Source organism: Leptodactylus fuscus, chromosome 3 (genome assembly GCF_031893055.1).
Source record: "Leptodactylus fuscus isolate aLepFus1 chromosome 3, aLepFus1.hap2, whole genome shotgun sequence".
NCBI lineage: Eukaryota > Metazoa > Chordata > Amphibia > Anura > Leptodactylidae > Leptodactylus > Leptodactylus fuscus.
In genome coordinates this window covers 226,437,911-226,464,432 of record NC_134267.1, presented here as the reverse complement: position 1 = coordinate 226,464,432, position 26,522 = coordinate 226,437,911, and the positions used below count along the sequence as shown (strand labels likewise).

Below are 26,522 nucleotides of genomic sequence, written 5' to 3'. Positions count from 1 at the left end.
CCTCACTAGTTAGAGGTATTTGCATACAATGTGCTAACACACTAGACCCCAATCAGCCAACTACACATTGATGTATATAACAGGTTAGAGAATACATTCCACATGAAATATATATTACACATTGCCTATAGTATAGACTCTAACCATCCCGTGACAGTACTCTATATTCCACTATATACTGCTGTATACACTGTTTGTACTCTATATACCACTATATACTGCTGTATACACTGTATGTACTCTATATACCACTATATACTGCTGTATACACTGTATGTACTCTATATACCACTATATACTGCTGTATACACTGTTTGTACTCTATATACCACTATATACTGCTGTATACACTCTATGTACTCTATATACCACTATATACTGCTGTATACACTGTATGTACTCTATATACCACTATATACTGCTGTATACACTGTATGTACTCTATATACCACTATATACTGCTGTATACACTGTATGTACTCTATATACCACTATATACTGCTGTATACACTGTATGTACTCTATATACCACTATATACTGCTGTATACACTGTATGTACTCTATATACCACTATATACTGCTGTATACACTGTTTGTACTCTATATACCACTATATACTGCTGTATACACTGTATGTACTCTATATTCCACTATATACTGCTGTATACACTGTATGTACTCTATATTCCACTATATACTGCTGTATACACTGTATGTACTCTATATACCACTATATACTGCTGTATACACTGTATGTACTCTATATACCACTATATACTGCTGTATACACTGTATGTACTCTATATACCACTATATACTGCTGTATACACTGTATGTACTCTATATACCACTATATACTGCTGTATACACTGTATGTACTCTATATACCACTATATACTGCTGTATACACTGTATGTACTCTATATACCACTATATACTGCTGTATACACTGTATGTACTCTATATTCCACTATATACTGCTGTATACACTGTATATACACTTTGCAAGCCCATTCAAGTGAATGGGTTTGAAAACTGACCTCAGGGTTTCCGTCCTATCAAGTTTCTCGGGCAGAAGACTGAAACCCTAAAGCGGAGACTGGGCGCAGGTGTGAACCTGCTCTTAGAGCAGATGCATCTTTTTCGGCCATGTGTATGTTTCCCCTTATTGGTGCATTTGTGCCTTATTTTGCTCCTTTTTTAAAAAGGTGCAAGTCATAAATATAGTGTGAAAAGGATCTCCATTTAGACAAGCCCTCCTTTTCTCATCAAAAAGCAAAGGCAAGAATGAGGACAGCATAAAATCTGGAAAAATGGTTGTCACGGAGCAAAGGTATACGTCTTCCTCCGGATGGTCTTTTGAATCAACACGGACGCAAGAGGTCGGGAGACAACAGCAATTTATTGTAATCCACAAAGTTAGTAGCCGGCGGCGGTCACATCAACCGTAATAACAATAAGTCCACAGAAGTCACAATCCAATGATAGCTTTGGTTCCTGGGTCCTGTAACTAAATCCTGGCTCTCTGCAGAGCTGTGCACAGGCCGGCTAACACATACTAACTGCTAGCTACAACTATATACTAAGACTGTTACACCTATATCTGTGGGTGGGAAGGGCTGAGTCACAGATCCTTTCCCCCTCACCTATACCAAGGAGAGCAGACTCCCTGTCTACTATGGACAATGCACCGTCCAACATCTTCTTGGAGACACTGATCAGATTCTCCACCCATTGTCCTCACTGGTCCTCACTAGTTAGAGGTATTTGCATACAATGTGCTAACACACTAGACCCCAATCAGCCAACTACACATTGATGTATATAACAGGTTAGAGAATACATTCCACATGAAATATATATTACACATTGCCTATAGTATAGACTCTAACCATCCCGTGACAACCCCTCCCCCTCTCAAAACATGTGCATGACACAATTGGCCTACACAGGTAAATTGGGGAATGCACATCAGTCTCTATAGCTCATATGTCCTCCTGCCGGGATAACCCATCTGCGTTCTGGTGTTGGTTCCCTCGGCGGTACTGAATGGTAAAGTTGTAGGGTTGAAGGGCTGGCATCTGGCAGAAAATCCGGTCGATCCATGTTGGCGTCTCTCTGAGCTTGGCTTCGGGTCACTGCTCCCACAAAGTGGCACTGTAGATTTCCAACATCGTTGCCTAACAGAACATCGGCCGGCAGCCCGCTCATCACACCAATTGTGCATCATTTTGGTCCATAACCATAGTCGAGTTCCACGGTAGCTTTAGGAATACGTTTCCGAGTACCTCCTGCCAACTCGATAGAAAGGCCAGGGCCCTCCTCTAGGGCCTCGGGTCGAACTACTCGGGGGTCCGCTACCGTTAGGAAAGCTCCCGAGTCCCGGAATCCAACAACTGTTCGGCCATCCAGTAGGACCTCCTGCAAGTGCTTCCGCTGCAGGTTTGCGGGATGTGTGGCGGAAGGCTGAATCCCATAGACCCCTGGAGGTGGAACAGATGGGTCATTCTTGGAGTCATCTGGAAATGGGGCCAAACTTTCTGTCCTAGGGGTGGTTCCCAGGTAGTGAATAGGCCGGGATGCCACAGTGGCCCGTGCCCCCATGTTAGCAGGGCAACTAGCTTGCAAATGTCCAGGCCGCCCGCACCCAAAACATCTGTGCTCTAGCATTCTTCCAGTAGGTCGTTGTCTAGGGACAGGGTTGTTCATAGCTGGAGGGCGATGGGCTGGGGCAGGGGTAGAGGGGGAATTGTAATCCTGAGGCCGGGCACGAAAGGTGGGTGGCTGGCTGAAGGGTATCTGGCGGACTGTGGTAGTTTTCCGCTCCTCTGCAAACAACCTCTTCCACTGCGGCTTGATGGTCAGGCCCTCATCTGCAAGGGAAGCAGCTTGCTCCACTGTGGCTGGGTTCCGTTCCAGCACCCACTCACGGATCTCAGCGGGGCACTGGGAAAAGAACTGTTCCTTAAGTATGACTTGGAGGACCTTATCGACTGTGACAGCCTCCTCTCCTTCTAGCCAGCGCTTGCATGCTTGCTTCAACTTGTGGGCGAACATGTGAAAGGAGCTTCCCCCATTGTAAGACAAAGAGCGGAACTGAACTCGGTAGGTCTCTGGAGTGACTGCATAATACTTCTGCACCGCTCTTTTAATGGCCTCATAGTCCCGCTGATCACTAGGGTCCATGGCTCTGAGAGCTTCCGCAGCCCCATCTCGTAGGTGCCCCACCAGATACCGGACCCAATCCTTCTCTGGGACTTCCATCAGGTGGCACTGGTGTTCGAAGTCCTGAAAATATCCATCAACATCCCCAGCCGCTTCATCAAAGGTCTTGAAGTGTTTATGGGAGACATATGGTGGTTCTCTCACTGTTGGGCTGGGGGTCGACGTTTGATTATAATTCCGCGTAGTTATCTCAGCCATTCGCCTTTCATGCGCCATTCTTTCCTTTTCATGCGCCATTCTCTGTTCTTCCTTCTCCGTTTCCTGAGCCCTCTGTAATGCTCTACTCCTTTGCTCTGCAGTTGCTCCTAGCCCCAGCACTGCCAATTCCTCCTCATACAAAACAACCCATCTGCTCTTTTGGGTCTGTACCTGCCACTCCCGTATCTCTCCAGTCTCCTGGGGGCAGCCCTCCTCATGGTCGCTTTGCAGGGCCATCTCCTCCAGTGCCTCGATCAGTTGATCTTTCGTTCTTCCCTGATAACTCAGGTTTAGTTCCCGGGCCCTTACTTGTAGACTTGCCATAGTCCAGTTCCTGTATTCTGAGGTTGTGGCTCCATTAATCGCTGGGCTGCTGTAGTCCATCTCGCTGTCCGCTGTTGATCCCACCGCTGCCACCAGTTGTCACGGAGCAAAGGTATACGTCTTCCTCCGGAAGGTCTTTTGAATCAACACGGACGCATGAGGTCGGGAGACAACAGCAATTTATTGTAATCCACAAAGTTAGTAGCCGGCGGCGGTCACATCAACCGTAATAACAATAAGTCCACAGAAGTCACAATCCAATGATAGCTTTGGTTCCTGGGTCCTGTAACTAAATCCTGGCTCTCTGCAGAGCTGTGCACAGGCCGGCTAACACATACTAACTGCTCACTACAACTATATACTAAGACTGTTACACCTATATCTGTGGGTGGGAAGGGCTGAGTCACAGATCCTTTCCCCCTCACCTATACCAAGGAGAGCAGACTCCCTGTCTACTATGGACAATGCACCGTCCAACATCTGCTTGGAGACACTGATCAGATTATCTCCACCCACCCATTGTCCTCACTGGTCCTCACTAGTTAGAGGTATTTGCATACAATGTGCTAACACACTAGACCCTAATCAGCCAACTACACATTGATGTATATAACAGGTTAGAGAATACATTCCACATGAAATATATATTACACATTGCGTATAGTATAGACTCTAACCATCCCGTGACAGTACTCTATATTCCACTATATACTGCTGTATACACTGTTTGTACTTTATATACCACTATATACTGCTGTATACACTGTATGTACTCTATATACCACTATATACTGCTGTATACACTGTATGTACTCTATATACCACTATATACTGCTGTATACACTGTTTGTACTCTATATACCACTATATACTGCTGTATACACTGTATGTACTCTATATACCACTATATACTGCTGTATACACTGTATGTACTCTATATACCACTATATACTGCTGTATACACTGTATGTACTCTATATACCACTATATACTGCTGTATACACTGTATGTACTCTATATACCACTATATACTGCTGTATACACTGTATGTACTCTATATACCACTATATACTGCTGTATACACTGTATGTACTCTATATACCACTATATACTGCTGTATACACTGTTTGTACTCTATATACCACTATATACTGCTGTATACACTGTATGTACTCTATATTCCACTATATACTGCTGTATACACTGTATGTACTCTATATTCCACTATATACTGCTGTATACACTGTATGTACTCTATATACCACTATATACTGCTGTATACACTGTATGTACTCTATATACCACTATATACTGCTGTATACACTGTATGTACTCTATATACCACTATATACTGCTGTATACACTGTATGTACTCTATATACCACTATATACTGCTGTATACACTGTATGTACTCTATATACCACTATATACTGCTGTATACACTGTATGTACTCTATATTCCACTATATACTGCTGTATACACTGTATATACACTTTGCAAGCCCATTCAAGTGAATGGGTTTGAAAACTGACCTCAGGGTTTCCGTCCTATCAAGTTTCTCGGGCAGAAGACTGAAACCCTAAAGCGGAGACTGGGCGCAGGTGTGAACCTGCTCTTAGAGCAGATGCATCTTTTTCGGCCATGTGTATGTTTCCCCTTATTGGTGCATTTGTGCCTTATTTTGCTCCTTTTTTAAAAAGGTGCAAGTCATAAATATAGTGTGAAAAGGATCTCCATTTAGACAAGCCCTCCTTTTCTCATCAAAAAGCAAAGGCAAGAATGAGGACAGCATAAAATCTGGAAAAATGGTTGTCACGGAGCAAAGGTATACGTCTTCCTCCGGATGGTCTTTTGAATCAACACGGACGCAAGAGGTCGGGAGACAACAGCAATTTATTGTAATCCACAAAGTTAGTAGCCGGCGGCGGTCACATCAACCGTAATAACAATAAGTCCACAGAAGTCACAATCCAATGATAACTTTGGTTCCTTGGTCCTGTAACTATATCCTGGCTCTCTGCAGAGCTGTGCACAGGCCGGCTAACACATACTAACTGCTAGCTACAACTATATACTAAGACTGTTACACCTATATCTGTGGGTGGGAAGGGCTGAGTCACAGATCCTTCCCCCCTCACCTATACCAAGGAGAGCAGACTCCCTGTCTACTATGGACAATGCACCATCCAACATCTTCTTGGAGACACTGATCAGATTATCTCCACCCATTGTCCTCACTGGTCCTCACTAGTTAGAGGTATTTGCATACAATGTGCTAACACACTAGACCCTAATCAGCCAACTACACATTGATGTATACAACAGGTTAGAGAATACATTCCACATGAAATATATATTACACATTGCCTATAGTATAGACTCTAACCATCCCGTGACAACCCCTCCCCCTCTCAAAACATGTGCATTACACAATGGGCCTACACAGGTAAATTGGGGAATGCACATCAGTCTCTATAGCTCATATGTCCTCCTGCCGGGATAACCCATCTGCGTTCTGGTGTTGGTTCCCTCGGCGGTACTGAATGGTAAAGTTGTAGGTTTGAAGGGCTGGCATCTGGCAGAAAATCCGGTCGATCCATGTTGGCGTCTCTCTGAGCTTGGCTTCGGGTCACTGCTCCCACAAAGTGGCACTGTAGATTTCCAACATCGTTGCCTAACAGAACATCGGCCGGCAGCCCGCTCATCACACCAATTGTGCATCGTTTTGGTCCATAACCATAGTCGAGTTCCACGGTAGCTTTAGGAATACATCTTTGAGTACCCCCTGCCAACTTGATAGAAATGCCAGGGCCCTCCTCTAGGGCCTCGGGTCGCACAACTCGGGGGTCCGCTACCGTTAGGAAAGCTCCCGAGTCCCGGAATCCAACAACTGTTCGGCCATCCAGTAGGACCTCCTGCAAGTGCTTCCTCTGAAGGTTTGCGGGATGTGTGGCGGAAGGCTGAATCCCATAGACCCCTGGAGGTGGAACAGATGGGTCATTCATGGAGTCATCTGGAAATGGGGCCAAACTTTCTGTCCTAGGGGTGGTTCCCAGGTAGTGAATAGGCCGGGATGCCACGGTGGCCCGTGCCCCCATGTTAGCAGGGCAACTAGCTTGCAAATGTCCAGGCCTCCCGCACCCAAAACATCTGCGCTCTAGCATTCTTCCAGTGGGTCGTTGTCTAGGGACAGGGTTGTTCATAGCTGGAGGCCGATGGGCTGGGGCAGGGGTAGAGGGGGAATTGTAATCCTGAGGCCGGACACGAAAGGTGGGTGGCTGGCTGAAGGGTGTCTGGCGGACTGTGGTAGTTTTCCGCTCCTCTGCAAACAACCTCTTCCACTGCGGCTTGATGGTCAGGCCCTCATCTGCAAGAGAAGCAGCTTGCTCAACTGTGGCTGGGTTCCGTTCCAGCACCCACTCACGGATCTCAGCGGGGCACTGGGAAAAGAACTGTTCCTTAAGTATGACTTGGAGGACCTTATCGACTGTGACAGCCTCCTCTCCTTCTAGCCAGCGCTTGCATGCTTGCTTCAACTTGTGGGCGAACATGTGGAAGGAGCTTCCCCCATTGTAAGACAAAGAGCGGAACTGAACTCGGTAGGTCTCTGGAGTGACTGCATAATACTTCTGCACCGCTCTTTTAATGGCCTCATAGTCCCGCTGATCACTAGGGTCCATGGCTCTGAGAGCTTCCGCAGCCCCATCTCGTAGGTGCCCCACCAGATACCGGACCCAATCCTTCTCTGGGACTTCCATCAGGCGGCACTGGTGTTCGAAGTCCTGAAAATATCCATCAACATCCCCAGCCGCTTCATCAAAGGTCTTGAAGTGTTTATGGGAGACATATGGTGGTTCTCTCACTGTTGGGCTGGGGGTCGGCGTTTGATTATAATTCCTCGTAGTTATCTCAGCCATTCGCCTTTCATGCGCCATTCTTTCCTTTTCATGCGCCATTCTCTGTTCCTCCTTCTCCGTTTCCTGAGCCCTCTGTAATGCTCTACTACTTTGCTCTGCAGTTGCTCCTAGCCCCAGCACTGCCAATTCCTCCTCATACAAAACAACCCATCTGCTCTTTTGCGTCTGTACCTGCCACTCCCGTATCTCTACTGTCTCCTGGGGGCAGCCCTCCTCATGGTCGCTTTGCAGGGCCATCTCCTCCAGTGCCTCGATCAGTTGATCTTTCGTTCTTCCCTGGTAACTCAGGTTTAGTTCCCGGGCCCTTACTTGTAGACTTGCCATAGTCCAGTTCCTGTATTCTGAGGTTGTGGCTCCATTAATCGCTGGGCTGCTGTAGTCCATCTCGCTGTCCGCTGTTGATCCCACCGCTGCCAACCAGTTGTCACGGAGCAAAGGTATACGTCTTCCTCCGGATGGTCTTTTGAATCAACACGGACGCAAGAGGTCGGGAGACAACAGCAATTTATTGTAATCCACAAAGTTAGTAGCCGGCGGCGGTCACATCAACCGTAATAACAATAAGTCCACAGAAGTCACAATCCAATGATAGCTTTGGTTCCTGGGTCCTGTAACTAAATCCTGGCTCTCTGCAGAGCTGTGCACAGGCCGGCTAACACATACTAACTGCTCACTACAACTATATACTAAGACTGTTACACCTATATCTGTGGGTGGGAAGGGCTGAGTCACAGATCCTTTCCCCCTCACCTATACCAAGGAGAGCAGACTCCCTGTCTACTATGGACAATGCACCATCCAACATCTTCTTGGAGACACTGATCAGATTATCTCCACCCACCCATTGTCCTCACTGGTCCTCACTAGTTAGAGGTATTTGCATACAATGTGCTAACACACTAGACCCCAATCAGCCAACTACACATTGATGTATACAACAGGTTAGAGAATACATTCCACATGAAATATATATTACACATTGCGTATAGTATAGACTCTAACCATCCCGTGACAGTACTCTATATTCCACTATATACTGCTGTATACACTGTTTGTACTCTATATACCACTATATACTGCTGTATACACTGTATGTACTCTATATACCACTATATACTGCTGTATACACTGTATGTACTCTATATACCACTATATACTGCTGTATACACTGTTTGTACTCTATATACCACTATATACTGCTGTATACACTGTATGTACTCTATATACCACTATATACTGCTGTATACACTGTATGTACTCTATATACCACTATATACTGCTGTATACACTGTATGTACTCTATATACCACTATATACTGCTGTATACACTGTTTGTACTCTATATACCACTATATACTGCTGTATACACTGTATGTACTCTATATTCCACTATATACTGCTGTATACACTGTATGTACTCTATATTCCACTATATACTGCTGTATACACTGTATGTACTCTATATACCACTATATACTGCTGTATACACTGTATGTACTCTATATACCACTATATACTGCTGTATACACTGTATGTACTCTATATACCACTATATACTGCTGTATACACTGTATGTACTCTATATACCACTATATACTGCTGTATACACTGTATGTACTCTATATACCACTATATACTGCTGTATACACTGTATGTACTCTATATTCCACTATATACTGCTGTATACACTGTATATACACTTTGCAAGCCCATTCAAGTGAATGGGTTTGAAAACTGACCTCAGGGTTTCCGTCCTATCAAGTTTCTCGGGCAGAAGACTGAAACCCTAAAGCGGAGACTGGGCGCAGGTGTGAACCTGCTCTTAGAGCAGATGCATCTTTTTCGGCCATGTGTATGTTTCCCCTTATTGGTGCATTTGTGCCTTATTTTGCTCCTTTTTTAAAAAGGTGCAAGTCATAAATATAGTGTGAAAAGGATCTCCATTTAGACAAGCCCTCCTTTTCTCATCAAAAAGCAAAGGCAAGAATGAGGACAGCATAAAATCTGGAAAAATGGTGTAACTGCTTCATAAATTGCACAAGTAAGCGACCCATGACATAGTATTACTGCATGGGTCAGACACCCCCCCCCCCCCCCCAGGTTTCAAGGTACCTAAGGGGTCTGATCATAAATGTAAAAGAAGAAAAAAAAAGTTTTTAAAAGTACTAAAAAAATTTAAAAAATATAAAAGTTCAAATCGCCCCCCTTTCCCTAGATCAGATATAAAAGTAAATAAAGAACATTAAACATAAACCTATAAGGTATCCCCGCGCTCCAAAATGCCCGAACTATTAAAACATTTATCCCGTACTGCTAATGGCGTAGCGGCAAAAAAAATAAAAATAGCCAAATAGCGTTTTTTTCAACACTTTGCTTCCTATAAAAAATTGAATAAAAAGTGATGAAACCATCAGATCTTTCCCCAAATGGTATCAATAGAAACGACATCTTGTCCCGCATAAAAAGACACCGCACCCAGCTCCATACATGGAAATATGAAAAAGTTACAGGGGTCTGAACATGACAACACAAATTTTTTTTTCTATTTTGCAAAGTTTTTCATTTTTTAAAAAGTATCAAAACATTTCAAATACGATATAAATTTGGTATCATCGTGTTCGTACTGACGCGTAGAACACAGGTAAAATGTCATTTGTACCAAACAGCGAACGCTGTAAAAATTAAACCCATATGAAAATGGCGCAAATGCATTTTTTCGCCAATTGCACCTCATTCTGAATTTTTTTCCAGCTTCCCAGTACCTTGCACAGCCTATTGAATGCTGCCATTACAAAGTACAATTTGTCCCGCAAACAATAAGCCATCATGTGACTCTGTGAACTGAAAAATGAAAAAGTTATGGCTCTTGAAATGTGAGGAGGGAAAAAACGAAAATGCAAAAAATGGCCTGGTCCTTAAGGGGTTAAGTGTGCCGCACTGACACTGATGCAAAAACGTATCTGCAGTCTGTCTTTTACTATTCTTCACTTCTCTGTCTGAGATCTGCTCTCCTATTTGCATCCCCACAATATGGCACATGTCTATGTCAGGGTTTAGAGGTCGTCTGTGACCTCATGCCAATAGTCCCTGATGATTGGCTGAGGGCAACCTGTAAGGAAGCCAACTTGGCCGGCGCCTGAGGTCATGTGATCCTTATTTGTGCTTACGTGGTTGTAAATGTGCCAGAAATGATATAATATTTGAGCAATGATCATTTACTGTTCCTGTTTGACTGAACCTTCATCCCTGTAATTTCTATTGGCTCCGCACCCGAACGGCTCACAGATATCTGTATACAGTCTCCGTGTTGGGTAATATGAAACAGAACTGGCGGATGAAGCTGGAGAGCAGGACACGGTCTACTATCCATGTAAACATTACCGGGGACTGATAGAGGAATCGTACTGACCTCTGCAGCATATAAGGTAGGACAGCGTTAGAAATATTTCATACTTGGGGCAATACTTAGATAAATAGATATAAGCTCGGTATCAGTGGTGTAACTAGGAAGGGCGGGGCCCCGTGGGGAACTTTTGACATGGCCCCCCTCCCCAACTGACGACCTCAACCGACCCCCTCCTCCGCGCTCTATTATGCCCCATAGTGACCCCTGCACACAGTATTATGCCCCATAGTGGCCCCTGCAGACAGTATTATGCCCCATAGTGGCCCCTGAACACAGTATTATGCCCCATAGTGGCCCCTGCATACAGTATTATACCCCATAGTGGCCCCTGCACACAGTATTATACCCCATAGTGGCCCCTGCACACAGTATTATGCCCCATAGTGGCCCCTGCACACAGTATTATGCCCCATAGTGGCCCCTGCGCACAGTATTATGCCCCATAGTGGCCCCTGCATACAGTATTATACCCCATAGTGGCCCCTGCACACAGTATTATACCCCATAGTGGCCCCTGCACACAGTATTATGCCCCATAGTGGCCCCTGCACACAGTACTATGTCCCACCGTGGACACCCATAAACAATTATACTCTGGGGTCTTTTCAGACCCCAGAGTATAATAATCGGAGACCCGGGAATAAAAACATAAAAAACTACGGTTTCTTACCTGTTCCCCGGCTCCTACGCTGTCGGCGTCTGCTGCCATCCTTCTTCAATGACGTCGGACGTCACATGACCCGGGACGCAGGCTGGGTTCCTGTGACGTCAGACAACTAGGAAGGAGGCCTGGCAGGATCGTGGACAGGTAAGTAACAGTGTTTTTATGTTTCTTACCTCTCCCGGGCCTCCGATCATTATACTTGGGGGTCTGCAAAGACCCCCGAGTATAATGATAGTGTTTGTGGGGCCCGTGGCGTCACTTACCGATCCCGGCCTAGCCAGGGTCAGTAAGTAAATTGGGCTCGTAATAGCCTATTAAAATTTTTTTAAAAAAACGCAGTGGCTGTCACCGGGCCCCCTAATGTCCCGGGCCCTGTGGCAGCTGCCTCTGCTGCTATGGTGATAGTTACGGCACTGCTTGGTATAATAATAGGTATAGGCTGCACTACCTCTATGATCATTGTGTGTAGAAATGTGAGGTTCTTAGCATACTAATTGATCAAATTGTGAGCCCATCTACCCCAACAAGGTGACCTCAATCAGATGGGACCCTACACTATACCAATATACCTATCTTGGACCTGGATCTTAGACCTACAGCTTAGGTCTATTAGGCAAGTATACTCTATTTCAATTATCCTTGGACATATAGGAGGACTACAAAGCCATTTTTATGATGGGGGTACTGTCCGACCCAATGTGTTTTGCTTAGGGCAGGGGGGATGTCTTCATCTATGTTGAACTGCTCAAGAAAATGATCAGTGGACAATAACAATCCATTGGGAGCCTCGCATATGCAATAGCTACAAAATGAGAACAAAAGAGAGAAAAGTCAAGTTCATGTTTGATGGACCTGATCATATAACTTGTCGGACTTTGGTAAATCTATGTACTGTATATATACAAAATTGGGTTTTTACTTGAAATTTTGCTTTCTTCGAGTCCCAGGCGGCACAGATGGATCTTTAGCCCCGGCTTCGATTCCTTTTAGGACCAGCCCGCCTTGGTAGCTATGAAACAGTTAATTGTTGGTGTAAGGACCTCCCCTTTTCACCATTTCCTTGTGTTTTTTACTGGATGAGTTTTTTTACTTCATTTTTAATTTGCTGTGTGTTAGGATCGGGTCCCGCAGGCTTCCCGTCCACCTGCGGGCCAATCCAACCCTCACCCTCGGCGTCAGTGAGGTGTCTGGAATCTAAGTCCATCTTTCAGCCCACTGAGCATGCTCGGACCTTTTGGAGCCGCTCAGAGGCTAAGTCCCATTTTGCCCATACTGAGCATGATCGGTGAGGTCATGGCCACCGCCCTGTTGGGCGGGGACTAGCCTTTATACAGTGTGAGCCGACGCCCGCCCGGTGCTCACACTTTGACTACAAATACTTGAGACAGGAGATCAGGGCTAGGTTCCCGTTAATGGCAGGTTGTCAGTGCTAGGGATCTAGTTATGATTCCTTGGCTCTGCCAGTGGGAATCTGTAGGGCCTATTGTACATTTGTATTGTGGCTCCAAGATGTTGTGGAGTCCTTTGTGTTGCTGACAGGGATGACGTTTAACCCCTGGCAGCCTTCCCTGTGAAGCAGGTGCTTGAGTCTAGCTCTCTGCTGAAGGTTCACAGATCTTTATTGCTAGGCCTCAATCGGCTTCATCCTGCAGGTATACACAAGTCTACTTTCACAGTGAAGTTAACTGGTGAGAGTTTGTTGCAGTTAGTTCACACCAGAACCGCACAGACACCACTGCCAGTGCAGTTAACTGCCAGTGCGCATTCAGGCAGACGGCTGCCCATCTGGGCCTGTGGACCTCACTGCAGTGTCTGCAGTTTAGCGGTTGTGTTTGTGTTAATTATCATTTTTATATATACACACAGAACCGTAACACTGTACTGCCTTGGACGCAAAGATAGCAAAATTTCAGATAAAACCCAATTTAGGATTTCATATTCATCCTGTGGCAGCAAAGATGGGACCTAACTAGCAACCCAAGTGAGGGGAAGATCATTATTTGAAAGCTGTATTAGATACTACTATGCTAAGGGCTGGATCCTCAAAGTGGATGTCCAGATGATAATGTTTGTTGTAGGTAGAAGAAGAGCTCCTGGAAGTAGCATTACAAATATCAGGATATATACTTGTACATTTTCAGCCCAAGAAGTAGCATTACAACGTGTAGAATGTGCCTATGGTGTAGAGGACAAAGAGAGATTTGCCAATCTGTAAGCTTCAAAATAGTTGACTTGATTGATCTGGCCAATGTGTCTTTCCAGGATACAATCCTTTTATTAGCGCCTGACAAAAGTACAAATAGATTTTCTTCTTTTCCGCAAATCTTGGTTCCATCCAGGTAGGTCAGAATAGCTCTTTTGACATCTAAGGTATAAAAATGTATCCGCTCTTCCATCTCAGGATGAGGATAGAAGACTGGTAAGAAGTATGAAATTTGGCAAAGTTCTCATTGGACAGATTCCTTAGGTGCGGGCTTTTTGAAGACTAGGCCTGTAGATCTCCCAGGCTTCTAGCATATGCAATGATCACTAGAAAATTTACTTTACATGATAACCATTTAAGGTCAAAGTTCTGGATAGGTTTAAATGGATGAGATGTCAAAGCATTGAACACAACGGACAAGTCCCAGACCTGTACAGGAGGTTTCACCTCCGGCCTCAGGTTCCTAATTTGCTTTAAAAATGTCTCCGACTGGCTCATCTTGCCGCATTGGTAACTGCTAGAGTCTTTGCTACCTACCTAAAGAAAAGTCAGCAAGTGAATAAAGTAGCTCCATTTCCCTTGGGGCACCATCTTGAATATCTCTTCCCAACTGGCTTAACTCAGAGCCCAGGACAAAGGAAGGGCTGCCATCATGGCATTAGATAAAACTGCTAAGGATACTTTCTTAAGAAAAATGTCAGCTCTGCGATCCATTTAAGAAGATCCTTTAAGAAAATATGACTCAACTGCTGGGAAAAAAAGGATTTTCTAGAGAGGTTTACAACTGATGGATCAGCTCTGACTGGCTCTACCCAAGCATCACTTTCCTCTAGATTATGGGGATAACGTCCATCCTTAGGGAGAGACCACCTTCTCAGGTGTGTGGAGACTTATACAGCCATAGTTGCTCCACTGCAAGGGAACATGGGAAGAATATGCAAATCTGTCTCCCAAGATGTATACAGGGAGACAGTGCCTCTGTTATGATGCCCTCTATGGGAAGCACCCTGAACATCATGCTTGACTTTCCAAGAAGTCTTCACTGCATGATGCGAGGTTATAACCAAATCAGTTTCTCAGCTACGGACGGCACCGTTTCTGTCTGGTTGGACTTCATCAGCGCAGCCTAGAGAGAACTGATTTGGTAGCCTAGAGAGAACTCCCTTGCAGTGGAGCAACTATGGCTGTATAAGTCTCCACACACCTGAGAAGGTGGTCTCTCCCTAAGTATGGATGTTATCCCCATAATCTGGTCTCTCAGCCTCTCACTTCTACCAAATCAATTCTCTCTAGGCTGCGCTGATGAAGTCCAACCAGACAGAAACGGTGCCGTCCGTAGCTGAGAAATTGATTTGGTTATAACCCCGCATTAAGCAGTAAAGACTTCTGGGAAAGTCAGGCATGATGTTCAGGGTGCTTCCCATAGAGGGCAGCATAATATAGGCACTGTCTCCCTGTATACATCTTGGGAGACAGATTTGCATATTCTTCATATCCCTCTGGATCTAATTTGTACACCGTCTTAAACCTAGAACCAAACTCACATCTTCTAGCTGGAAATTTCCCCTCCATCTCCATAACGGATTTCAATACTGGAATGTAGCCTTTGTTTTGGAGAAATATAAGTGTTTATAAGATTAAGTCTAATACTTTGTTCATGTAATAACCGAGTGGACAAGTGATGATTTTTTAATATATCATCTCTTACCTTTACAATCCTGTTTCTATGTATCTTCTACTAGAAACCTCTCCTGCCACCACCATCATGGCTGATCCCACCATATTGGTTCTGTCTATCGTTTTATGCCTGTTTGTTGCCCTATTTTTCTATGGACGGAAAAATGCTCCTTACAAGCTGCCCCCTGGACCTAGACCACTACCCATCATTGGAAACCTTCACATGCTAGACCTGAAGAGACCATATCAAACCCTTCATCAGGTAATAGATTGTATGGGTATTGTATCCTAATATTGTATATAATATGCTACGTACAGTACAGTACATAGAGTAAATGTTTAAAAATTTTTTCCATTTTATGTAAGTTTTTGTGGATTTCATATGCCGTGCCATGGTTCTAAGCTCTGGATACCTAAGTAGGGTTCCCTAACAAGGTATATGTAAAAAGTTTGTGCAAAGCCTTGGTGTCAGATAGTCAGAATGTTCTGCTTCCCTTTGTAGCTCTCTCAGAAGTACGGACCAGTGTACTCAATAAAATTAGGAGAAGAGAAGGCTGTTGTACTATGCGGATATGAAGCAGTGAAAGACGCCCTTGTCAATCATGCAGAAGAATTTTCGGGAAGACCAAAAGTTCCACTTTTTCATGAAATAATAAAAGGACATGGTAAAGATCATATGACGAGCAATGATTGGTGGAAGGATTAATTGCGTTCCCATTTTTATCTCGATCTGATATGGTTTTTCTGGTTTCAAGAACTTCAGGTCAACTTGAGATCAACTTGAGACAGTCTGCTTGTCTTGGTTTTGATCTTTAAGTCCCCATCGACCTTAGAATGTCATACTTAGAGCAAAATATGGGACAACACAGCAGTGGTTGGAAACACGGTGCCCACCTTGTATAATTGGGCATCTCCATTTCCACAGCTGCGGTAAGGCTGTTCTTATGGACGATTATCCCATTGTACAGGGCGTTACTGCCAAGATGATGGGAAATTTAACAGGTTTAGGGTTGCCAAATGGTAATGAGTAGGTATATGGCTCTAAAAGTCTTGTGCTAGGAAATATCTGGATGCTTTAGACAGTAATATTCCAAAGAATATGGAGTAACATCTCAAGATAGAAAGCCTAAACTTTCCATTCATTTGATAAATATGGTGCATATTAGGCAACAAAGGATTCAGCAAAACTGGCTTATGATACATATCCCCCCATCTATAATATGCTCATTGGAAGCCATTCAAATCCCTGACCCAGCACAACCACTTTCGGGAAAGTTCTCTAGGTGGAGTCTAAAAAGTTGCACATTTTCACACAAAATCAGTCAAGTGTCATACATTGTGACTTTTTATAGCCAGAAAGCTTAAGTAACTACTTTAGAAAATCCACCAATAAGTTTGGGAATAGGTCAAGACTTCGTAGACTGGTTGACAGTAACGTTCTTCTCCTCCTCTATCAAAATACCTCTTACCATTCTACCCCACTTCTCAAAAAGTTGCCATCTTCCTGACTCGGAATCCGCATAAGATAAAAATTGTAGAGAAGAAATGTATAATCTTACAATATCAGACAGCACTGAGGGATAAACCTAAGTAACTGTAGTAGAACATCCTTGTAACGTCTCATTCTGAGAAGACTAAGCTAAATCATGGCAAAGTTTTGGTCATCATCTTATATGTCTGTAACATCTTTGCCCGTCCGGGCTTTGGCGTCATCATCCGGCCGCACACTGTGGCGCAGGAGACGTGTTCGGCTGTGATTTATTCCTTTGGGTTTTTCTTGCACTGTCTGAACACTGTCCTATTCTTTCACCTTGGTAATTGATTTTCCACCACAGCCATCTCCTTCACCTTCATTTCTCTCTGCTCCTCTAACAGTTAATTTTAGCCTTTGCCCTGTGATTGACAGCCTGCCTTCCTATCAACTCCAGGGCGGGTTCTTCCTCCCTATTTAGTCTTGGTTCACAGTCACACCAGTGATTGCTATTGCCTTGTGTGTACTTGCTTTTTTGGTCGCTGTTATTACTTGTATTCTAATCCTTGACCTCTGGCTTTCCCTACTGACTATTCTTTGGACTCTGATTTGGCACTGCATCGCTCGACTGTTTCCTGACCCTTGGCTAGCTGACCTCCCTTTGTTGTTGTTTGTCTTGTCTGCGTTTTGTGTATCACATATATAGGAAGGGATCGTCTCCGAGTTGCCGCCTATTACGTAGGATAGGGCCTCGCAATAGGGAAGGGACAGTGGGGGGCTTCAGCTTAGGGCTCACTGTCTCTTGTGCCCCACCCCAGGGGAATTGCTGTCCTAGCAATTCCGTAACAATGTCTATTATTTTTCCTTCGTTGTGTAACATCCTCAGGAGTTATTTTTGCATACGATGATAACTGGAAAGTGATGAGACGGTTTACTCTGTCAACACTTCGAGATTTTGGGATGGGAAAGGAAACCATTGAAAACAAGATTTCTGAAGAAAGTAATTTCTTGGTACAAAAGTTCAGATCTTTCAGAGGTGGGTGAATGTTTCCATTATACTTTAAGAATGTGTGTTTCTTCTTAAATCAAAATGACTATTATTAATAGTAGGGAATGTTGAAATGGAACACAACAGGCCCACCAAAGGAAACTTTTCTGGAGGTCCATCATCTGGCTAAGGTCAATCCTTGACTTGTAGTCACTAGGGTTGAGCTGATCTTGAGATTTCAGGATCGATTTTAAAATCAGATTTCCGATCATTTTCAAGCCGATCCTTATCTCGATCATGAAATTTGCTTGATCGCCGATCGGATCTGATCTTTCCCGATTGTTCAACCATAGTCAATGCTTCTCTATGGGAAAAGTCACTGAGCCGATCTTGAGATTTCAAAATTCAATTTACGATCATTTTCCAGCTCAATCGCCAATCAGGATCCAATCTTTTCCAATTCCAATTGCTCAACCCTATTAGTCACATGATCAGCTGTGCAGTGATTACTGCACACTAATATAATAAGGAATGCTCTTTAATAATGCACAAAAGGTGAATAACAAGTCATATAATGGTCCGTAACACTGTTATTCCTATAGTACACACTCAAGACATCCCAAAAAGTCATCCAGTTAGGTAAGCTATCAATGATGTACCTAATATTCTTATGACCTTTGTCTCCTCATTGTATTTCCAGGAGAGCCCTTTAATAACATCCTGATCATAAATGCTGCCGTAGCCAACATCATCGTCTCCATCCTACTGAGTCACCGCTTTGACTATGAAGACCCCACACTTCTAAAGCTCTTAAACATTGCAAATGACAATGTCAAATTAATCGGAAGCCCAATGGCGACGGTGAGTAGCTCCACTCTATATTATCTTTAAAAGATTTTTGGGGAAAATAACATTGATGGACTATCTTTAACCACTTTAGTACTCAGACCAGGACCAGACTCATTAGTTTTGGGGGTTTTTTTTGATACATGCACTTTTGAGGGCTATAATATTTTTTTCATTTGGACAATTCAAATAATTTTTGCTTTTTTTCAGTGATACATGGGGCTCGGTGGTGTAACGAGCAAAGATTGGGCCTCCAAGAAAAATTTTGACTTGGGCCCCCCATGACATAACACATTATTATGCCCAACTGTGCTCCCTGTACACACACTAGTATTCTCCACTGTTGCCCCTGCATACACTTATATCCCCCACCGTGGCCCCTTCTATACCTTATGGTGGCCCCTGCACATTCTATCATACCCCATAGTGGCCCTTGCACACACTATTATGTCCCATAGTGGCTCCTGCGCACAGTATTAGCGGCTTTGTGCAGGAGCAGGGATCAATAAGTAACTAGGTCCCATTACCTGATGGGGCTACTCCAGCAGGTAACGGCCTATTAAAAAAACAAAAACATCAATCACTGTTACCCTGGTATTTACGCCTCTGATGGGGCTTTATTTTTGTTATTTTTATTTTTTCATATTTTTATTTTATTTAATATCCAAGAAAATGTAAACTGCACTGAACTGAATAAGTCTTGGTTCACTATTCTGTTTGGGGAGTCCTCTTCACGACCCCCAAATGGAAACTTATACTGCTGCAAGCAGCACTTTTCTCTCTGCATGTTTCATGTGGAAACCACCATTATAGTCTATGGGGTCCATGTGGCTTCTTAGCTAACCGCTTTTTAATGCCTATAGGTTTCCATGCAGGGGGTCCCCAAGCAGACTCCCCGAACGGAATACCGAATGCAGATGTGATCCGGGCCTTATACTAGTGCAGTAAATATCAATTCATAAACAAAAATCAGAGATCCTGACAATAGTCTGGAATTGAAACACAAAGAATATAAGAATGTTGCTGGTCCTCCTACATCCATCCTTGATTTTTTTCCCCTGCAGCTGTATAACTCATATCCATCTGTGATGCGATGGTGTTCTACAGTCAAAAATACAGTGGCCAGGAATATAGAGGAGATGCATGCGTTTATTCGAGAGACCTTCACCAGCCAAAGGAAACAACTGGATGTCAATGACCAGAGGAATCTTATCGACTCATTCCTGGTCAAACAACAAGAGGTAACAAACACTGATACATATGTGACAGCAGAATTTCTCATCTCACACATTACAATGTGTTATTTGTTATTTAGTCTAGGACTATAGGTAAACCTCATACATAATCTTCAGGGGTCTAACGTCTAATCTGATACATTTTACATCTTAGGAAAAGCCGAATCCTGATCGATACTTCACCAATGAAAACCTAACAATGCTCGTTACAGACCTCTTTAGCGCTGGCATGGAGACAACCTCAACCACCCTGAGATGGGGTCTTCTGCTGATGATGAAATATCCAGAAATCCAAAGTAAGAGACCAAACTGTATGTGTGATAACATATTATCAATGAAGTCACATGATGGTCGCAGGAATTGTGAGTAGAGATGGGTGAAGCTTGCAAAAAATCTTGTGAAAATATTCATGAGGTTCTCCTATCAGGACTCGGACTGAAACAGAACTTCCACTAATATACTATGGAGTCTCTTCAGGGGAGGTGTGGAAAATTAATAAACTCTGATACCTTTCCTGGTGCTCCATTGGGGTCCTTTTGTGGCCTCCTTGATGACACCACATGACTGATTGGGCACCTATTACCGTATATACTCGAGTATAAGCCGACCCGAATATAAGCCGAGGCCCCTAATTTTACCACAAAAAACTGGGAAAACTTATTGACTCGAGTATAAGCCAAGGGGAGGAAATGCAGCAGTTACTGGAAAATTTCAAAAATTAAAATGGCCGGAGTTTTTGGGTGCAGTAGTTGCTGGGTGCTGGGGAAGGGGAGGGGGTGTTTTGGTTGTCTGTCTGCCCCTTCCCTGAGATTGAGGACTGGGGTTTTTTCTCTCCCCCTCCCCCACTTGGAATTCAGCCTGGCTGAATATAGGGGATCTGCAGTGCTCCTATTAACCCCTTCTCGATGGGACAGGAGCACTGCAGATCCCCTATATTCAGTAGACCGGGCACTGTCAGACACAGGGATACCTAATGTGTATGTGTTTCACAGTCATTTTCTAGTTTTTTAAGTATTCTAGGGAAAGGAGAGATTTAGAAATTTTTATTTTTTTTTTGCACTATTTTATGGGAGATTTTATACGTTAATATTGTGGCTGGTCATAGACCCCCCTCCTAAAAAAAAAAAAAAAAAAAAAAAGAGAATTTGGCTGACTCGAGTATAAGACGAGGGGGTTTTTTTAAGAACAAAAACTGGGCTTAAAAATTCGGCCTCCGCACTCATGTGGCAATGACATAACATTTGTAACAATGCTATATCAGTGGCAAGCCCCTGAAATTTTTGGAAAATTTGTAACATACTCAACTTATTACCAACTGGTTCACGAATCTCTACCTGTGATTTCACAATAATTGTCAACTCCTGCACTAAATATAACAAACTTAGTGTTGCAACTTCATATCTAATTGTCTTTTCTACTTATTGTTTTATTTTTATTTGCTCTAAAAATAGGAAAGGTCCAAAATGAGATTGAGAAAGTTATTGGGTCGGCTGAGCCCCGAGCGACTCATCGTAAAGAGATGCCGTATACTGACGCCGTCATCCATGAGATTCAACGATTTGGAAACATTATTCCATCCAACCTGCCCCACGCTACCACTCAAGATGTTAATTTCAGGGGATATTTGTTGCCCAAGGTAAGTAAGAAGAAATATTGAGGATTAAAGGGGTTATCCAGGGTTTTTAATTGATGACCTCTCCTTAGTCTCGTTCAAGTGACTATGCTGAGCTGCAATACCAAGTATAGCCACTGCTGTGACTGGTGAGCGCTGAAGAGGCTGCAGCATCGGGTTGAGCATTTTGTGTCCTCTAACAGCTGGTTTGTTGGGGTTTGGGTATCGGACCCCTGCCTATATTTGTGTAACCACTTCAGTACCGGGCCAATTTGTGGTCCAGGACCAGACACATTTTAGGTTTATTTTGTATGTGCGGTTTTGAGGTCTATAACATTTTTCTCGTATGTCTCAGTCAACTAATTTTTGCGTCTTTTTTCGGGGACACATAGGGCTTTATTTTCATGTTATTTTTATTTTCAAATGTGTTTTAATTTTTTGTATATCCAGGAAAATAGAAACAAAATAGGAGGGAAATTGTGTCTGGTTTTCAATTTATTATTATTTTTTTTTATTTAATACCACAAAGTGTCACTGAAAAACTTTATAATATAGTTTTTCCTCTCCGTTACGGTAATTTTTATTTTGTATGTTGTCGTCGAGGGTGGGGCTGTAACCGTTAATAACGATGTTTTATTAGCGTATTATATTTTTATTTTTTTATTTTTTTCAGATTGTGTCCCCATAAGGTGATAAGAGACCTTTGGGGGCATCTGATCTCTTATTTTTTTGTACTGGAGGCTGATTTCCCCTATAACTGGGGCTGGTACATTTAGCCTTAGTTGCAGGAGGAATACAGCCTCCTGCACGCTGTATACACAGTATACTGAGGTCCTGTAGGACCCAGCAGCTTTTGCTAGATTCTGCTCCCGGCGGATCACGTGTCCGCCGGGTCAGAAGGCAGCTGATTTATGGCTGCGTCCATAGCCGTGTATACAGCGCTCATTGAGCGCTGTATACACACCAATCGAGAAGGCAGGGGAGGTAATAAATCTTCCCTGCCATCTCTGTGGGAGCTCTGGCTGAAGTTACAGCTGGCTCCCAGTGAAAGCAGCTGCACGATCTCCGTGCAGCTGCTGTGTTCTGACTGGACGTACCGGTACGTCCTGTCAGAACTAGGCAACCACTTCCCGGACGTATATAGTCTAGGGGCGGTCCAGAAGTGGTTAATGATCTATTCTAAAGATAGGTCATCAATTATTTGCTCTGGAAAAACATTTTAATAGTCTTACAAGGGAGTGAAGTTACAAGTACACTATGTTACATGTACACTGAGCAGGTTACCCTTTCAGTGCCAAAAATAGCAGCAGTACCATATAGCGACAGCTGCATATTGACTGCTAGTGGGTGCACAATTACCCATGAAACCATTCACATTCATTGATACTGTGGGAGTAAATTTTGTTCCAGTGGTCAAAAAGAATAGCGTCCATATTAATTTGTTGCCATCTTGCTGTGGAACATTCACATAATATTTTTTACCATCTGTTTCTTATGGTAGACTACACATTTGTGCCCAATTAAAAAACAAAAAAAAAGTATTACATATGCATATGAATGCCCAAAGTGAGGTAGGGGTTAATCAAAGTTATACATCCGCTAAAGGGTGAATTAGACCCCACCTCCACAATGCCAAATACAATATAACCTTTATTTCTAATACATTAAAATTGCCTCGAGAACTATGATGTAACTACAATATTTAATTCCATTAAGTTCTATTGAAATTTTGACTTATGCAAACAATAAATCCTCCAGGGCACCCAAGTGATTCCACTACTGACCTCCGTACTCTACGACAAGGATCATTTCATTAAACCGGAGGAGTTTTATCCGGAACACTTTCTGGATTCCAGTGGAAATTTTGTAAGGAAAGAAGCGTTCATGCCATTCTCAGCAGGTGAGTAATTCTATCAGGCGTTATCTACCGCAAATCTCACAATGCTTAAAGGGTAGGGTTGAGCAATCGTGTTCGGAAAAGATCGGATTCCGATCGGCGATCGAGAAAATTTCACGATCGCGATCGGAATTCCGAACATGATCTTTTTAGGAGGGATCGAGATCGGTGATTATTTCCCACAATGCTTTGCTACTGGCCAAGCATTGTGGGAAAAGCTAACAATGTTAGCCTTCACACTGAGTATACACTGTGCTCATTCTGATCAGAGTGTATACTCAGTGTGAAGGCTCCGCTGCGGTTCCATAGGAATGAATGGAAGCAGCCGACACACAGCCTTAACCCCCTGCACGCCGGCTGCCTCCTTTCATTCTAATGGGAGACTAGCTAACATCTCTAGTAGTTACTTACCTGCAGAGATGGCTGGTCTGGTGCCCGGTGTTCTCGTTCTTCTTCTTCCCAGGTTTGTGTTAAAGAGCTAGGAAGAAGGTGGGGCTTGCGGCTTAAGAGAGTGTGGGCGGGTACTGGGAGGGGAAATGTCACGTCTCCCCACCCTGTACCCGCCCACACTCTCCTAAACTGGGAGGCAAAGAAGAACGAGAACACCGGGCACCGGACCAGCCATCTCTGCAGGTAAGTGGACACCAGGGGGGACTAAGTAGCCAGAGGATTTAAAAAAAATCCTCTGGCTACTTAGTAATTAAAACAAATCACTACACAGCGTGGATTCTAACAATTTAAATGTTCATTTGTTAGATTCCATGCTGTATAGTGAATAGGATTGTTTTTAAAATCCGATCTCCGATTAGTAAAAAAATTCCATTGACTTGTATTGGGATCGGAATTGGGATCGAGATCGGGTTCAAATGAAAAATGATTGGAAATTCGGATTTCAAAATCGATCCTGAAAAGTCAAAATCGGCTCAACCCTATAAAAGGGATGATTTGCCCCCTATAAACTTTTAATTTTAACAAAATCTAAATTTTTGCAATTTATCTCGAACTAAGTCCCTATGTATCTATGACCTAGACAGGTTTCTGGTATCCCCTGAGAGCCTCTCACCCAATCATAAGGAGTATGGGGAATGGTTACAGAGCTAATGTCATATCAGCAGATAGGATATTGCACAGGAAGAACTAGAGCCATTTTGTGATTCTGCAAGCAGGGGAAAGATGTGTTATCATTGCATGGTGCAAAGCAATTTCTTCTGTGCAGTCAAAAAACAACACCAATAGGACTACAGAGTTACAGGAGAGGACAGTTTAGTTAGATTTAATCAATTTTAGTCAAGCAAAATAATCATAGGGGAGCAGACTGAAGTTATATGTACTCTGTTACATGTACAATGACCAGGTTACCCTTTAAGTGCCAAAAATCTAATTTTGTTAAATTTTCTTTCTAATAGACTTATGGTATCAGATCTGCTATTAGTAATGCACAGTGATCTGTGACTATCCACTACTCAATACTTGGAAGTCCAGGAGCACCTGGGAATAATTTGGGGTCATCTAAGGAACTTTATAGTGTCATTTGTCTAAGGGGAATCTATGTAACCAGAAATAATTTTCCCATGTTTCCATTTTTAAATTTCTTGGACTAGGGAATATGTCTGTATGGGACCTGCACATGATATTGTAGCACTAGCCCCATAAATGAGATTAAATTGACAAATGTTGTAAGTATGATTTACCCATAAAAGAAGCTCAACTTTCATCCTTTACCCCCTGTTTCATTGCTGTAGGTAAGAGAAGTTGTGCTGGTGAGAACTTGGCCAAAATGGAGCTGTTCCTGTTCTTCACAAGACTACTGCAGAGCTTCACGTTCCAGGCTCCTCCTGGGGACACGCTAGATCTCACCCCTGCAGGAGCATTCACATCTTCTCCAGTGCCCTATAAGATATGTGCTCTACCCCGTGTATAACCTATGAGTATCAACTATTACACCTTGAAAATTCACACGTGAAGGAGTGTTACCATGAACAAGGTTCCGCTATCTCGCCAACTTGTATCTTGATTGGATATTCATATGTATTACAGGTCTGCAGTCCACCTATTCTCATTACACCTATTTCTAGGTACTTAGAACTTGATGACCTAAAGTGTCGTTCCAATAACAATGGGGGAAATGTACTCCTCCTAGTTGGCTAGTGGCCCAATGAGTTAAGAGTATTTGAGGTGCACTTGCATGACATTGTTACTAGAGATGAGCGAACAGTAAAATATTCGATATTTGTTCCAAATAGCCTCTCAATATTCGACTATTCAAATGAATATCGAACCCCATTATAGTCTATGGGGGAAAATGCTTTGTTTCAGGGGATCCCACCATTCGACTCAGGAGGGTCACCAAGTCCACTATGACACCCCAGGAAATGAGGACAACACCCTGGAATGCAACTGGGACAGCAGGGGAAGCATGTCTGGGGGCATCTAACAAGCCCCAGTCACAGTTTTTAGAAAGTAACAATGGTCTATTTTCTGAATCATGAAAAAAATTGGCAAAAATAATGTGATAACGATAAAACTCAATTTTTATTGACTATTAATTAAAAACCTCATTCCTAAAGTGTGTACATTATTTAAAATAAACGTGTCATTTCGCATTGGAATATCTTTCCTATGATAAGGTATTAGAAAAGACATATAAAACGGGGACACTAGTGATATTTAGACACAAACACACCAGGTGTATCACTATAGGCTTGTTTTTTTGTGACCACACCTGGTATATCTTAGCGTGTAGCGTCTATTGGTTGTCTCTGGAACATATAGGGGACTAGTGATTGTTTAAAAGCTGGACATTCCCTAGGATATTAGAAATGGGGTATCCAACCTCTATCCAAACCCAATGATTGA

General features: G+C 43.2%; 1 protein-coding gene across 1 annotated transcript; it reads left to right on the top strand.

Moving 5' to 3' along the window:
• Positions 1 to 10,863: 10,863 nt before the first annotated feature.
• On the top strand, positions 10,864 to 26,232 carry LOC142198274 (cytochrome P450 2K1-like). Its single transcript, XM_075269234.1, has 10 exons — positions 10,864 to 11,092; positions 15,683 to 15,879; positions 16,120 to 16,282; positions 17,975 to 18,124; positions 18,777 to 18,937; positions 19,987 to 20,163; positions 20,312 to 20,453; positions 21,609 to 21,793; positions 23,528 to 23,669; positions 25,409 to 26,232. Exons 2-10 carry the CDS (start codon positions 15,706 to 15,708, stop codon positions 25,585 to 25,587), a joined length of 1,473 nt encoding a protein of 490 aa, XP_075125335.1. The 5' UTR covers positions 10,864 to 11,092; positions 15,683 to 15,705; the 3' UTR covers positions 25,588 to 26,232.
• Positions 26,233 to 26,522: the final 290 nt, after the last annotated feature.

Bases quoted from the DNA above. Each gene is read 5' to 3' on its own strand.
- LOC142198274 (XM_075269234.1), top strand. From the start codon at position 15,706: ATGGCTGATCCCACCATATTGGTTCTGTCTATCGTTTTATGCCTGTTT. The intron at 20,164-20,311 runs GTAACAAACACT...TTTACATCTTAG, and splicing joins TCCTGGTCAAACAACAAGAG to GAAAAGCCGAATCCTGATCG. The intron at 23,670-25,408 runs GTGAGTAATTCT...TCATTGCTGTAG, and splicing joins GTTCATGCCATTCTCAGCAG to GTAAGAGAAGTTGTGCTGGT.